Here is a 16,678-nt window from a genome sequence, read left to right as displayed (position 1 = left end):
ATGCCCATCGCTGGCAGGGGAAGGAGGCCATGGCCTCCAGTCCCTCCAGCAGAGACACCTGTGTGGGAACTGCTGGAGGCACTCTCTACAAGGACTACCTCCCTTCCCTGGCAGTGAGCTTGAGGCAGCAGGAAAGGCTGAGACCCTCAAAGATGCAGTTAGTCACTGCTTGCCCAGATCCAGCAGCCCTGACCCCCATTCTTTATTTCTGCTCCTGATTTTTTTCTCCCTCCCACTCATTCCTTCCTCAGGGCCTCAGAGGAAAGCCCACTAAATGCATTCTGTCTGAGAATAGCATATAACAGAGCAAGATTAAGGGTGACTCTCCAGTGCTGGAATCTCAGGCATCTGGGAAAGAAAAGAGATCTGTTTCTCATAGGCAGTAACTGCTAGGAACACTCACCTCACTCTTCACAGGGCTGAGGGTGGGCAGCAGCCCTGTTCACAGCAGAGCCATTCCTGCACTCCTCCCTAGATCAGCCTTGGGGAAGGGTCCACCTAGACTCAGACCCCCAGGGCCAAGAGAATTCTGGGGTATTTGCTGAGTCCTCTGAGGCAGGGCTGAGCAGTGCAGGCAGGGAACCAGGCTCAGTCAGGCCTTTGGGCAGACAGAGAGCAGCAGAATGGACCAGGGTCTGGCCAAGAAACAAGGTCGGGTACAGAGAGCTCTGTCTTGGCCTGGAAGGTGAGAGCCAACCCCCAGCTCACACCCTAACCAGTACCCAACTTGCCTTCTTGCAAACAGCATTGGGGTCAAAGCCCTCCCTATGGTCAGCAGCAGTATATGGCACCTCAGACAGTGAGACGGTATGATGGGCCACCTGCAATCAGCCCTCCCTCTCCCCATTAGGCACAGGCTTCAGAGCACTGATTATCATACAGATATCTGCAGCAAGAACACACTAATATTTACACAACTGGACACACAAGAGCAAGAAACAAAACCCACAGGCACATACCCAGCCCTACATGGACACAGTGACACATTACTATTAGATCCACATACACAGCCATATGTGCTATGCACTATCTACAGCAACACAGACCCATGCATACTACATGTGCACGCACACACACACACACACACACTAATCTGCCAAAGCTGGAGACAAATCCTGCCGGCCTTGCTTGGTACATCTTGCCTAATCCCATCTGTTTATAATGGGCACGAAGGCAGGGACTCTGGGTACCTATGCCCTGCTGGGACAGCTTAGGCTGTTCTCATTAGCCAACCTGGCACATAGGCAGAACTGAAGCAACTCTAGCAGGACAGATGAGGCAAGACACGGGAGGTTGTAAGGTGGAGGAAAGCAGTGAGGACTTCAGAAGCTCCAGAAAGAGACATCACTGTGGGCCAACAGCTCACTGGAGAAAGGTTTCAGTGTCAGTGGGCGGGGAGGAGGGGGTCCAACTTTGGAGACATGAAGAAGAAAGCACCCAGGCAGAAATCCTAAGGTTGCAAATTACAAAAAAACACAATCTTCAAATTGGAAAGGAATTTATTGGTTTATTTAAGAGTCAAGTCCAGAACTGAGATGAGTTTCAGCTGTGCCTTGATTATGGTCTCACACACTGCCAACAGGTCTGCTGGCTCACTTGTGTCCCCCTCTCCACCTGCTGAAGTTCTGGTCGATGTAGGGAGCAGCTCCAGACCTCACATCCTCTCAGCTTCAGTTGCCCCCAACCAAAGCCCCCTTGCATTTCACTGGCTCTGCCAGGGCCACGTGCCCACCCCTGAACAAATCACTGGGGCCAGGGAAACGTAAAGCTGTAACTGGCCTAAGCCCCACGCTCTCCCTGCCTCCACCCAAAGTACAGGGTGGGGTCACCAAGGAGTGCCTTCCCAGAATAAATGGGATTCAATTACAAGATAAGGGCAAGTGAATGCTTGGCAGGAAAATGATTCTATTATGGAGTTGATTGTGCCTCCCTCTAAAAAAAATATGTGTTGGAATCCTAACCCCTATAGCTGTGGATGTATCCAGTATTTCTGGAAATAGGGTTTTCTTTGTTATGTTAATTAGATCATACCCGAGTAGGGTAGGTTTCAAATAGAATCACTTCTAAGTTATAAAATAAGCAGATTAGACACACACACACACACACACACACACACACACAGAGAGAAAAACAGACCCCATGTGAGGATCTAGTACAAGCCAAGGAACAAAGGAATGCCCAGGACTACAGACAAGGAAAGAATCAACATGCTGAGACCCTGATTTGGACTTTTAGTCTCCAGAATTGTGAGAAAATATATTTCTGCTCTTTAAAGGCACTCTGTTGTGGTATTTGTGTTACAGCAGCCACAGGTAACTAAGACAGATCTCTATTACATGAGGCAGAGAAAAAGCACAGAGGTGGGAATGTATGGGAAACTCAAGTGGTACCTGGCATCCGGGTAGCGAAAAGGGCAGTGGGAAAGTATAAGGTACAAGAGTATAAGGTACTACTTTAGCAAGGTATTACTTGCTAAAGCCCTAGACTTGAAGTCAGAAAAAGATTCTGGACTTCATTTTGCAGGCCTCAGGGAGCCCTGAAGGCTCTTGAGATGGGGCATGGCAGGCAGGGGGAAGATACAGGGGGCATCATCATAGATCCCCTGGGAACACAAGGTTCATGCCGCCCCTGGAGGCTACACATATTCCTAGACAGATCCTTAGGCGGGACACCCCCATGCCCTCCTAGCCCATCTTGATTGCCAAGCCCTGGTGCCACCATCAAAGGAGCCCTGGCGGCACTAAGCAAAAGGTCAGCAGTTCGAACCTACCAGCTGCTCCACGGGAGAAAGATGTGGCAGTCTGCTTCTGTAAAGATTACAGCCTTGGAAACCCTATAGGACAGTTCCATCCTGTCCTATAGGATCCCTATGAGTTGGGATCGAAGTGATGGTAATGGGTTTGGTTTTGGTTTAGAGCCACCATTAAGGCTGCCAAGATTGTGAGCAGCCTATTTCATCAGATTTCCCCAGCTGAGCTATCTACAGGGAAGGGAGTAGCCTAGGCGTTGGGTAGAAGACCTTGGGCTCTTCTTCCCCAGCAGTGCCACAAGGAAAAGACCACCTCCTCTACTCATGCATTTCATAGATACTTACTGAAAACTACACACCAGACCCAGTGTCAGGTACTCAGTACATCACTAAGCCAATCCAAGATCCCTGCCCTGGGGAGTTCATGTGGGCCAGTGGGGTTGAGGGAAAATAAGCAATAAACAAAACAAACAAGCAAATCATATATAATGTTGGGAAATATATAAAGTAGGGTAGACAAGGTATGCCTAACTGAGATGAGATTTGAGCAAAGACCTGAGGAGGTGAGGGAGTGAGCCACGCAGACACCTGGGAGAAGAACATTCCAGCAAGAGGTGAAATCAAGCCTGGAGAGTTTGAGAAATAGCAGGGAGGCCAGTGTGCCTGGAACAGAGTGATCCAAGGGAGTGATCCAAGTGATAGAGATAAGCTCAGAGAGGGAAAGTGGGGTTGGGGCAGATCACATAGGCCATGGGAGGTGACCATAAGGACTTGGGCTGCTACTCTGAAGGAGGTGGGAGTGATGGCTGAGAGGGGTGTGATCGGACTTAACATGCATAAAGGTTTCCTCTGGTTGCTATACGATGATTATGCAACAGAAGAGCAAATTGGAAGCACAGAGGTCAATTGGGAAATGAGTGCAGCAATTCAGCAAGAGAGTGTAGAGTTCTGTTAGCAAGTGAAGAAAATAGAGGGAGAAGGTAGGAGTGAGCACTCACTCTACCAAATGCTACTGAAGGCTGAGAACTCAGAACAGGCCATCAGATTTAGCAGTGTGGTCACTGAGGTCCTTGGTGAGAGCAGTTGGTTGGAGTGGTGGAGGTGGAAGCCTAACTGAGATTGGTCCCACCAAATATCAGCTCTCACCAGACTACGGTGTGGCCATTCAAGCTGTATTTTTCCCCACATCCCCCTTGTTGGGGGAGCCGTCAGCGTGCTTCTTCCCCAGCTCATTCATGCTGGTCATTTCTTCTTGAGCAGTCAAGCAGCTGCTCCCAGAACAGGTGGACAGTGAGGCCTGGGCAGTGCTAGGTGCCAGGTGCCATCCAAGAATAGTGGCCAGGAAAGTCTTCAGGTACTGGCGGAAGCGGCGACTGGAGAAGGCGTAGAGGACAGGGGTGAAGCAGCAATGAAGGAAGGCGATGCTCTCTGTCACCTGCAGGGCATAGTCCAGGCGGTGGCTGATGTTGCAGTCCCCAAAGACTTGCAGGTCCAGCAGTGAGTGCAGAAACAAGGCGAGGTTATATGGGAACCATAGCACGAAGAAAGCCACCACCAGGGCTGCAGCCATCCTTAGAGCCCGGCTCTGGCCTGGGGGCTTCAACCTGACCAGGACACAGCCAATGCGTGAGTAGAAGAAGATCATGGCAAGGAGTGGAAGGAGAAACCCCAGGAGGTTCTGCTGGAAGCGGAGGAAGAGCTTCCAGAAAGTCCCATGCCCGCCAAAGTCCGGGTAGCAGCGCCACATACCCTTGGGGTTTTCATGTGTCTGCACAAAGACCATGTCAGGGATGGAGATGGCCAGGGCCACACCCCACACCATGGCAGAAAGGATAAGACTCTTGGCCCGTGTCCTTAGCCTGTGGTGGGGCTGAGCGTGTACGATCTCCAGGTACTTGTCCAGGCTCATGCAACTAATAAAGAAGATGCCACTGTAGAAGTTAATGGTGTAGAGGGTGCTTACCATCTTGCACAAGAAGTTCCCAAAGACCCAATGCCAGGCCGCAGAGATGCCCCAGAAGGGCAGTGTCACCACAAACAGGAGGTTGGAGATGGCAAGATTCATCAGGTAGATCTCGGCCATCTGCCTGCGAGGAACGTACCGGAGCAAGACCGTAAGAAGAAGGAGGTTCCCACCCAGGCCCAACACAAAGATCAGGCTGTAGAAGACTGGCAGGAAGATTTTGCCAAAGGACATCACTGCATCCTTCCTGCAGAGCATGAAGGGAATGTCTACAAAGTAGTCATAGTAATAGTAAGAGCTGTTCTCAGAATTGGTGTCCTCAGTGGTGAGCAACGGAGGTGAAGTGCTGGCAGCCATGTCAGAGAGGACCCGCCTAGTCCTGGAGCTCTGTAGACCAGAAAGTGGTGTGAAAGAAACAAGATGGTAAAACCAGGCATTCCTTAGCTCTCTCCAAACCCACTTTCGCTACTGCCTTGGGATGTCCTACAGACTCTTCAAGCCTACTTCAGTAACTGTAGTCTAGCAATTAAGAGCATGAGCTTTGGGAGCCCCACTCTGTCACTCAGTAGTTATTTAACAGGCAAGTGACTTAACGTTTAGGTGTTTTCACAGTACTCAATTCTTTCATTAGGGTTTTACTTCTTTATTTTCTTCCTCATAATTTAAAAAGGCTTAAAATGTCTTTCGTATTTTCTTTATTATTTAAGGGTGCCAATTCACCAACATATTGTGTCTCCTGACCCCCTCCTCGCAGTTCACTTCCTTGTGTGGCTTACAATTGTTTTTAAAATGAGAGTTTATCTTCAGTAGGGCCTGTTTTATCTATGAACGTCCAGTGTTCTCTATACTTCTATCACCTGAGAATTTCTCTTACTGTTGAGTTCAGTTAGGTATTAAAATTTTTTAAATATTTTATTCAGTATAAACTATTTCCACTGTGTTTGCAGCATGAGAATGTGATCCATCATGTCGATGGACTCAGAACCTATTAAACCTTTCTATGCCTTGGTTTCCTCATCTTTAAAATGAAGATGATAGCTGTGCTGATCTCATGGGGTTCTTTTGAGGCTTAAACGTAATAATACACACAGAACACTTTAAGCTCTACTAAGAGTATCTGGGAGCTCTGGTGGCGCAGTGGTTAAAGCAATTGACCACTAACTGAAAGGTCAGTGGTTCAAAACTGCCAGCAGCTCCATGGGAGAAAGATGTGGCAGTCTGCTTCCATAGAGATTTACAGCCTTGGAAACCCTATGGGGTCACTATGAGTCAGAATCAGCTCAATGGAAGTGGGTTTAAGAGTATCTAGCACACAGCAGGCACTCAATAAATGTTAGTTTATATTATTGCTTTGCCCAAAACTGAGTCCATCATCTTCCCACCAGCTTTGTCGTCTCTCCTGTCTATCTAATGAAATGACACCACCAACTACTCGTTCACCTAAGACTGAAAAATCCCAGATTAGCCCTCATCCCTTCACCGTCACCCTGTCAGTCTCTACCTCCTAATGCCTCTTGAATATATCCACTTATCTCCAAATCCCATAAAAATATATACAACATTATACTCTTTTAATAAGGTTAAAACAAATGAAATAAAAATACATTCTTGGAAGTAGTACAGGTAGATGAAAGGGAAAGCAGAGAATGACAAACACAGAATTCAAGATGGTGACTCCTGGGCAGGAGAAGCCAGAGAAAAGGGATGAGGGGAGGCACATTGACAGGGGTGGTAACTTCTGTGGTCTAGTTTCCTCTGAGGTAATGGCTTCTCTGGTGTTTATTGTGTTATTAAAAATAAATAATTTTTTAAAAGAGAACATCACATAAACCAGTGATATGAGTCTGTCGTGAACCAAGAATTAGTCTCAATTTTGTTATATGTTCCAGAAGGACAGAAAGAGAGAGGTCATGTTCAACACATTAGAATGTTCACCAGTGGGGAATGGGGGCTGGAGAGGAGAGAGGAAGGAGATAAAAAGTAACAAGTGGCCCAAGCAGGCAATCATGAACACATGCAAGAGAGGGGCCTGTGAGCTGGTGATGGTAATGGGTACAAAGTGAAACATACCGTTAACCCTACATTGTACCTGCATTTTATTTTTTAGGAAACCCTGGTGGCGTAGTAAAGTGCTATGGCTGCTAACCAAGAGGTTGGCAGTTTGAATCTGCCAGGCGCTCCTTGGAAACTCTATGGGGCAATTCTACTCTGTCCTATAGGGTCGCTATGAGTCGGAATCGACGGCAGTGAGTTTTTAAAATTTTTTTTTTCTTTGATTCAAGTGAAGTTGAACTCCTTTATATGTTCAGTGTCTATTTATATTTCTCCTGTGGATTATTTATTGTTTTAATGGGGTGGGGTTCTCATTTTCAAGAGGCCTTTAATAAGAATTTTAACTTTTAATTTTAATTTTAACTTTCCTATATAAAAAAAAAATTTATATATATATATATATATGAGTCGGAATCAACTTGACGGCACTGGTTTTTTTATGTATTGGAAAAGTGTCCTCCAGTTCCTTCCAGGTAGAAGTTTTGTCTATTTTTTTCCAGGTAGAATTTTGAAGGAGATGTTGACTCAGGCCTTCAGCTGACTCTTCTAGTACCCATGACGCTGTGACCTCACAGCTGATGGAAATATCAATGCTGCTGAGGTGGGACCTCTCCTGGGGAATCTCTGGAGTCCACCCACTCCATAAGCTCTGCCTCACTCTTGGGCTCCTGTCAAATGGCAGTTGTTGGGGAAAATCCCATGTGCCCCTACCCCCACCCCAGGACAGACTGGGAGGCCTTGTCTAGAGCCCAGCTTTACCCTGTCCTTGGGAACTTGGCCCTGGCACCTTCTTTTCCTGGTCTTCCATTCCCCTCCTGGGCATTGAGGTCTCCCATCACTACACTCTTTCCTTTCTAGGTAGCAGTAAGGACATCCCCAACACATGGCTGGTGTTGGGAATCTGTGGCTGCTGGAGTAAGGTGGGGGGCTGTTTTGTACTCGGGCCTAATTTGGGGCCTATTAGGTAGGTGTTGCAAATAATTAAACATTAGCTCTTCTGAGCTGTCAGCACTGACCTTGGACCTACCCTGGAACAAGGTATGCTTTCGTAAACAGCAGGAAGCAGTCCGACAGCTGTTTTGATCAAAGCCAGAGGTCAGGGACAGCAGGTCTGGGGCTGGACCAGGCCATCTTCTAAGGGTCCTTTTCCCCTGGAACACCCTGTTTCCTTCCCTCTTGGGGCTTTCCTGATCCTTCACCCCAGTAATCTTTCCTGCTTCCAGGGCCACCAGCCCCTCCCATCGCTTTCATCAATATCAACAACAACAACAGCAACCAGCATCTAATGTAATGTCCATTGTGCACATTACAATGGACTAGACAATTTCATATCCACTGCAGCACTTCTGTAAGGCCAACCAGAACGGAACTTGGCCCCTCATAACCCAGGAGTAAAGCAATATTTTCAAGGCCAAACAGTGAGTTGTCAGCCACACTGCATCTGAAACTCAGGTCTTTGGACTCCAGGCCCAATATTCTATGCCAGGTTCCAGTTCATCCTTGATCTCTGTTCTGCCCCACCCAGGCATTATCAAAAGGCCTTACCCGAGAAGGGCATAGAAGGCAGTTGTGGTTAGGCTCAGGAGGTCTTGGTTGCCTACGATATTGGCCTTGTTGGCTAGTCTGGCTGTTCTAGAGTCCACCATCCATGCTGCAAGGCTTTATTGAACTCTTTGCAAAGCACACCCTTCCTGTGCTAGGCAGAATTATTTTGCCCAAAGATAGCCACACCCTAACCCCCAAAACCTGTGACTATGTTATTGCAGCAAAAGAGATATTGCAGGCATGATTAAGTTAAGGCTCTTGAGATAAGGAGGGTATCCTGGATTAGACAGTGGACCCAATCTCATCACAAGGGCCCCTACCAGAGGGAGACAGGAGAGTCAGAGTCACAGAAGGAGACTGACAATGGAAGCAGAGGTCTCAGTCATCAACTAAGGAAGGCAGGCGGCCTCTAGAAGCCAGGAGAGGCAAGGAACGTATTCTCCCCTAGAGCTTCCAGAAGGAATGCAGCACTGTCAACCCATTTTAGACTTCTGACCTCCAAAACTGTTATATAATGAATTTGTGTTGTTTTAAGTCACCAAATTTGTGGTAATTTGTTATAGCAGCAGTGGAAAACTAATACACCTCCCGTGATCCCTCATGTGCTCAGAGTCTCAGGTTGAGACAGTGAGAGAGTCTGGTGTCCACCTCCGTCAACTTACAGGTGGGGAAACTGAAGCTGAAAAAGGGGAACAACTTGTGCAAAGCACACAGTCAGTAGTCAGTGGCCAGGCTGTTACTGACTGTGGCTCAGGTCTCCATCTACTCACACATGACAGTCCCTACTCTCATTCTACTTTTCCTTTTTCTTTTCACTTTCCCTTATTGTCTAAATTCATTTGGCTTATCCAGCAATACCTTGAGAGAAATGAGTGGGGGTATCAGTCATTCACAACCTAGTGAGAATTAGGAGGTAGTAAAGCAGTCTTGGGTGAAGCTCTGCAGTGGGACCTTTGAGGAATCCAGAGAACTATATTGGGGGTGGGGAGGGAGGCCTATGGAAGAGGGATAGGAAGAGCAAGGTCAGCTGGGCTTCCCCTACAACAAAGCCAAGAGCACAGAGGCAAACTACAGCTTGTCTCTGGGGCAGCCATATCATGCTCTTGGTGACTTCATGAGGCCACTGGCCTGGGCTGGCCCAACCTCAGCTCCACAAGAATCTCTGGCTGGAGGAGTAATGTCTCCTCCTGGGGATCTAGGGCCCACCTTCCAAAGCCTCTCAGAGAAGCTGCAGTTGAGGCAATAAGAGAGAGGATATTGCTATGTCTATACTGACAGGAAGGCAGCCATGCTGTTGAGTTCCTTCTCTGAGCTGAGTACTGACATGTAGTTTTCTCATTTAATTCTCACCATAATCCTAGGAGGCAGCACTAGTATGATCCCCATTTTCCAGATGAAGAAACTGAAGCTTTAGAGAGGTGAAGCCCGATTGCCCACAACCTCAGATCAGCAAACCATGGATCTGACCTTTTGGTTAGCAGCCAAATGCTTCACCACTGTGCCACCAGGGCCCCAACAGTAAAAGATGGATTAGCTCCCATTTCTAACATGGACCAAACATGGATTTGAAGGAGAAGGCTCTGGTGGTGGGATTTCTGGCCTCAGTAACAAGTGGCAGAGAAGATTCAGGTCTGGTGGTATGCTGGAGACTTATTAAACCTTTGCCAGCATACTGTAGATCATGACCTGTGGAACTTGACCTGCCCTGCACAGCTTGCAGTCTCCCTCTCTGCGTCTCCGGCCATCTTCCATGTGAATCTGACCACCACCCCCACCTGGGAGTCTGTAGGACAGGGGCCACATGCAGGCCTCCTCTCTGGTGCCCCCAGCACACACACGTTGTGTGGCTCATAGTGGAGCTGTGGCCAGAGAACAAATAAATACGATCATGCATGACCCCAATAGACTACACAAGCTTTGGAAATAAAAACCAAAAACACCATTTGAGGTTGCTTCTAGTGGACGATAATTTGGCTTGCTTCCTTAGAATTTAGAAATACATTTAAAATGCAACCTAAATCCTCCCCTCCCAGAAGCTGCTTGTGCCACTGGCCTGGGGAAGCCACCACCCCAGCCCTGCAGACACTCCCAGAAGGTCACTTTTCAGTCTTAGTGCCCACCTCCTGGAAGAAGAGCCATCTTTTGGTGCTCTAGACTGGAGGTTCCCAGGAGTTGGAACTGTGTCCCAGGGCTTGCAGGCATAGGGCCTGGCATCAGGAGGTGTTCAACAAATCCTCATGGAATTAATTGTCACAGGCACCTCTCTCTCCCACTTCTCTTCTCATTTTCCCTTGGCCTGGTTTTCCACTTCCCCTGCTCTTGCCCCGGACACAGCTGAGCCGAGATCCTCCCTCTGTGAGTTGTTTCCCCAGCCTAGGCCACCCCTGCCCTAGTGGCCTCAGAAGATTGTGACCACAGAGCGTGACCAGCCCAGAGCCCCCACTGTTTCTGCTGAACCATGGTGCAAAGCCTCCTTGGACCAATGTCACAGAATGTGGCCTTTTACTTACCCCATTTCCCTCCCAGGATACTCCCCCCACTGCTCTTGGGAGGACTGGGTGGAGAAGGGCCCAAAGCCTGGACTCCTCTCCTGGCTCAGCTCAGGCTAGGCCCCCTGGCCCTCTGCCCATCCCTCTGGCATTTCCATCCCACATTCCTGGGCCAGTCGTGGCTGGAAAAGTTGAGGCAGGAGTTGCGGAGTGATTCAGGCTCTAATCACAGTGTTTTGCCTTGGGAGAGGTACAGAACAGAGCAGTCGGGCATGGTGGTAGAACACATGCATTGGGGAAACCAGTAATAGGTATTAAACTGTGTATGTAGTAACAACAACAACAACAATAATAATAATAATAGCCAACACTTACATAGCACTTGGAGCTCTGGTGGCACAGTGGTTAAGAACTTGGTTGCTAACCAAAACTCGGCAGTTGGAAACTACCAGCTGTTCCTTGGAAACCCTGTGGGGCAGTTCTACTCTGTCTTACAGAGCACTACAGAGTTGCTATGAGTTGGAATTGACTTGATGGCAATGGGTTTGGGTTTTTTGAATGTAGCACTTACTATGTGACAGGCTTAGTTTTTAGAACTTTGCATGCATTGATTCACTGCATCTTTACAATAACTCTACTATTATCATCTCCATTTTACATAAGAGGAAACTGAGGCACAGAGAGGCTAAGGAACTTGCCCAGGGCCACACAGCCAGTAAGTGGCAGAGCTGGGATTTGAACCCAGGTCCAGAGCCAAGGCTAGTTCATTATGAGATGTGGCAAGGCATGGGCCTAGAGGTAGAAAAGTAGCAGGATGCCTGAATGGAAGCCTGGTCAAAAGGTTGGAACCTCGTGAATGGAAAACAGGAAAAGGAACTTAGAGTCGTACATCGAGGACACGAGGGAAGAAGGCCAGTGCTCCAGGAATGCACCGAGGAGAGGAACTCACAAATGCCCAGCTCTGGGGACAGAGTTGGCACTGGGTTTCACTGCTCAATTTGGGGTGCCCTTGGGCTTAAATCTTCAGGCTCTGCCAGCCCCAAGACAGAGGCAGGGCTTCCGGCCCAGGGCTTTTGACCTCCATAAGCCTGTCCTCTTACCTGTAAAATAAATAATACTTTAAAAAAAAAAAAAAAAGGAAAATTGTCCTCCAGTGGATTCTGACCAATAGAGCCTCTGGGCAGTGCAAATAGTTAACGTGCTTAGCTGTTAACCGGAAGGTTGGAGGTTTGAGTCTACTCTGAGGTGCCTCAGAAGAAAGGCCGGGTGATCTGCTTTCAAAAAATCAGTCATTGAAAACCCTCTGGGCCCAGAAATAAACCCCTCCATTTATAGACAGCTGATTTTCGACAAGGGGTCCAAATGCATTCAGTGGGGAAAGAAACAGTCTCTTTAATAAGTGGAGCTGGCAAAACTAGATATCCACACACAGAAGAATGAAACAGGACTCACCTCTCACACCACACACAAAAACTAACTCAAAATGAATCAAAACCTAAATGTTAAACATAAAACTATAAAGTTCTTGGAAGAAAACATAAAGACCTATCAAAAAAAAAAAAAAAGGCTAACAAGCATAACTACAACACACAGATAACAGACAAAAAATTAGATAAACGGAACCTCAAAAAAATTAAACACTTATGCTCATCAAAAGACTTTATCAAAACAGTAAAAAGACAATCTATAGACTGGGACAAAAATCTTTGTAAACAACATATCAGATAAGGGTCTAATCTCTAAAACGTACGGAAAATTTCAACAACGCAACAGCAAAAAGACAGCCCAGTTTAAAAATGGGCAAGGACATGAACAGAAGCTTCACCAAAGAGGACATTCAAGTGGCCAAAAAACACATGAAAAGGTGCTCATGATCATTAGCCGTTTGAGTAGAGAGATGCAAAAAAAGCTACAAGGAGATACCACCTTACCCTGGCTATAACAGACAACGAATGTTGGCAAGGATGCGGGGAGACTGGAACACTTATCCATTGCCTTTGGGACTATAAAATGGTACAACCGGTGCGGAAAACGGTGTGGTGTGTCCTCAAAAAACCAGAAATAGAACTCCTTTATGATCCAGCAATCCCATCTTTAGATATACATGCTCTAGAAACCTAACAGAAGTGACATCAACAGACATATACCTGTGTTGGTTGCAGAAGCCCTGCAAGAAACCCAGAGCCACCCCACAAGCTAGACCAGGCCAGCCCTAGAGCCCTGGTCTTGGACACGCACACCACTGCTCACTCCTTGTCTCTTTGCTTTTTTTAACATGTATTTTTCCTGATTACAAAATGTGAAATGTGAAAATACAGAAGAAAAAAATAGAAAGAGGCAAAAATTAAAAAAAAAAAAACCCATAATCCTACCTCTGATAAATAACCCCAGGGGAAGCTCTTGGCGTATTGCTTCCCTGTCTGTTTTCACACCCAGAGCCCAATCTGCTGAACCAGCCTGCCTTGGATTTGTACAGTCACAGTTTTGGGACTGGAAGGGAGTTGCCCTGTCCAGTCCCCTGCAGGGCAGGGGTCCCCCTGCAGCCTTGATAGACACGCCTCCTGCTTCCTGGGATAGGTGAGGTACATTGCTCCCCACGCTCCCTGGGACCCCACATTACTCAATACTTCCTGGTTCTTATCAGGAAACAGGGATGTTTGTGACATTGATAAAATCCCAAGAGTAACCCTTCCCCCGAAGGCTTATTTCAGTTAATAAAACGTAATGACTTTTAGAGCCCAACTCCAAGGAGCTGCTGCCTCAGGACAGGAGATGTGATTTTTCATGTCTTTCCAGAATTTTCTTTTTTTTTTTTTTGCCCCCTTCATTGTTGCCTGAAATTTCACCACTAGCTCCTTGTGTTTGTATTTCAGCATTATTCTGGATTCAAAATCAAACATCCCCACCACCATCCCCAGGGAGAGCAGTATACTCCGCATGGTAGAATAGACAAAACACAGGTTGAGCCATTCTGAGAGTCGATTCTGACTCATAGCAACCCTATAGGACAGAGCAGAAGTGCTCCACAGAATTTCCAAGGCTGTGCTCTTTACAGAAGCAGAGTGCCACAACTTTCTCCCACAGAGCAGCTGGTGGGTTCAAATCCCCAATCTTTTGGTTAGCAGCTGAGCGATTAACCACTGTACCACCAGGGCTCCTTAATGGCTGGGTATCCCTGGGCAGGTTACTTAGCCTCTCAGACCCTTAGTTCTCTCACCTATAAACAGGGTTTCACATGTTCCTTCAGGTTCAAACCCTTGCTGAGAATTTGCATTTCTAACAACTTCCCAGGCGATGCTAATACTGCTGGTTAGGGACCAATGCTAAGAACCACTTAGAAGAGCGGTGGGTCTCAAAATTTATTGTACATAAGAATCACCTGGGATCTTGTTACAAATGTAGATTCTGATTCAGTCCATCTGGAACGGAAACGCAAATTCTCAGCGGGGGTTCGAACCTGAGGGAACATGTTTGAAGTCCTGTCTATAAAATGCCTCCCTCATAGAGTTTTTATAATAATTAAACGGGTTCCTGGCACATAAGTATTAGTTAACTTCTAGGTCCTGAAATGAGTAAACTCACTGATTAAATGACACTTGGCTCAGGAGGGATGGATGAGAGGGGATCCTGGAGCTGTTTGGATCCTGGGGCAGAAGGAGGGGGCTGAGAATTCAGGGGTACATGGAGAGAGGATGGTTGTTAGGTGCTGTGGAGTCAATTCCGACTCACAGCCACGCCATGTACAACAGAACAAGATGCTGTCCGGTCCTGTGCCATCCTCACAATCCTCGCTATGTTAAGAGAGCCCATTACTGCAGCCACTGTGTTAATCCATCGCTTTGAGGGTCTTCCTCTTTTTCGCTGACCCTCTACTTTACCAAGTGTGATGTCCTCCAGGGACTGGTCCCTCGTGATACCATGTCCAAAGTATGTGAGACAAAGTCTTGCCATCCTCCCTTCTAAGGAGCACTTAGTGGAAGTGTACAAAAGAACACCAAAGAGGTAAGGAACCTCAGCCCTGGAAGCGGGGGGGACCTTAAAGACCACCTCATCTCCCCCCATCATAGTGCAGCGGGGGAAATCGAGCCCCAGAGAGAGAATGGAATACCTGAGATCTCCCACCTAGGTCTGAGGCCCAACTCTCACAGAGTCCCAGAAAACTCCCTCCCGGAACTGGACCAGAGGACCACTTGCATCCCCACTGCTGGAGGCAGCTCTCCAACCATTGCCCGGGAGAGAAAACTCCACGCTCACCCTCTAACCCCTCCTCTCTCCAGCACCTGTTCCCACTCCCCAGGCCACTGGGTGGTCTCTCCCTGTGGCCCTTGGGCAGGTCCCACCCCACTCGGAGAAGCCAGACCCACTTGCCTGAGCCGGGAGGAGAGCAGTAGCGCCTGTGTTCCTCTTCCTCAGGGGAAGTGCAGAGGAAGTGTGATTCTCCTCTGTAAGCTCTTCCCCTCTCTGGACAGGGGCCTGGACACACAGCTTTAGGGCTGGAAAAGGCGGCCCTTTGCACCGGCCCCTGCCCCTCCTCTGCTGCATAGCCACAAGCTGTTTCCCTAGTCAACAAATAAGTCAAGCTCAAATAACCGCCCCCAATGAAGGAGCACCCCCAACCAAGGAGAGTCTAATTACTTAGGAAAACAGGTATCTCCAACCACACCTCTCTGGAACTATTCCCCAAGTACCCAGCAGCTGGGCCAAGGACACCAATGGCCCCAGTCCAGGCCTCCAGGCTTTGGCTTACCCTGTCACCCACCTGGATGGCCTCCCAAGCAGGAGCCCACCTCTGGCCTCCCCCAACCCTAAACCCCTCCCAGAGTCTCCTCTTGTTATAACTCCAAACAGTGCTGTGTCGGCTACACCCACAGAGCACCCACAATATCCTTATCTCCTAGATTTTCCAAACCATCTTCCCTCTTTCCCTCTCTCTTCTTCTCCCCACCCTGCTGCCTCATCATGAGTTATATCCCTATATAACTCGCTGCCTGTTTACTTATCTGTTCCCCAACCAGGTCAGGAGCTCCCAGGGCAAGGACCGTATCTGACTCCCAGCCCCAGCCCAGGGCCAGGCAAGAGCAGCAACTGAATGAACGAATGAGTGTGCAGGGTATGCCACCTTTCCAATATGGGGGTCCCTCTGCCCCACAGCACCTGTGGTCCAGAGTCAATGTTTCAGCCACCTTCACCTGCAGCCCCACAGACAGGCTGACAATAGCAGGTGCTTGGTGAATACCTGTTCCCTCCACCTGAATTGAGCAATAATGAAGCAATACTAAAAAAAAAAAAAAGGCATCAGCATTGGGTCACTCACAGCTTGGCTTGTATCTGGCTTTGCATATGCCGGCTGTGTGACCTAGAGATGGTGGCTTTCCCTCTCTGAGCCTCGGTTTTCCCATCCGTGCTGGGGATGCTGATGATGTGATGACAACTGAATGCCCTAGAGAGATGGACATGGGCTTAGACGTTTGCCTTTGTCCGGGGTCCACAGGCCACCCAGAGTGAAGTTTGAGCCTGTGATGGGATGGGCTCTTACTCAGAGAAAAGCAGGGAGTCTTCCAAGTGGGTGGGCCTCCAAGCCTCTCTTGGCCAAACTCTCAGTCACCAATAGGGAGAATGAGGTTCAGGAAGCCCCCAACGAGAACCAGAGTCCGATTCTACCTCCTTATGGCTGCCTTCCAGGACCCAGGGCTCCTTCCACATCATCTTCCTTTTTTTTTTTTTTCCAAACTTCTTAAAATTTTTAAAATAATTTTCAGACTTACAAAAATAGCTTACATTATACAGGAATAATGTATAATGTATTCCTGTATACCTGTCAGCCAGCTTCTTCCAATGTTAACATCTAATATAACCCCAGGACAATGATCTAAGCCAGGA

The 16,678-nt window shown here is 47.9% G+C and overlaps 1 protein-coding gene across 3 annotated transcripts in view; it reads right to left on the bottom strand.

Annotated features, from left to right (window-relative positions):
• Nucleotides 1–1,496: 1,496 nt before the first annotated feature.
• Nucleotides 1,497–16,678, bottom strand: part of ACKR2 (atypical chemokine receptor 2) — a 62,468-nt gene continuing 47,286 nt past the window's right edge. The window contains exons 1-2 of one of the 3 annotated variants that reach the window (XM_049863466.1): nt 15,167–15,310; nt 1,497–5,099 (exon numbers count right to left, since the gene is read on the bottom strand). In XM_049863466.1, the coding sequence (XP_049719423.1) occupies nt 3,915–5,069 (1,155 nt within the window). In that variant the 5' untranslated portion in view covers nt 5,070–5,099; nt 15,167–15,310 and the 3' untranslated portion in view covers nt 1,497–3,914. Of the gene's footprint in view, nt 5,100–13,170; nt 13,268–15,166; nt 15,311–16,678 lie in introns of those variants that run through there. The other 2 variants (XM_049863468.1, XM_049863467.1) reach the window with 2 other exon arrangements.

This window comes from Elephas maximus, chromosome 20, assembly GCF_024166365.1.
Source record: "Elephas maximus indicus isolate mEleMax1 chromosome 20, mEleMax1 primary haplotype, whole genome shotgun sequence".
In the NCBI taxonomy this organism is placed as follows: Eukaryota; Metazoa; Chordata; class Mammalia; order Proboscidea; family Elephantidae; genus Elephas; species Elephas maximus.
Note: the sequence above shows the minus strand (reverse complement) of the source record. Positions and strands in the feature narration are given on the sequence as shown.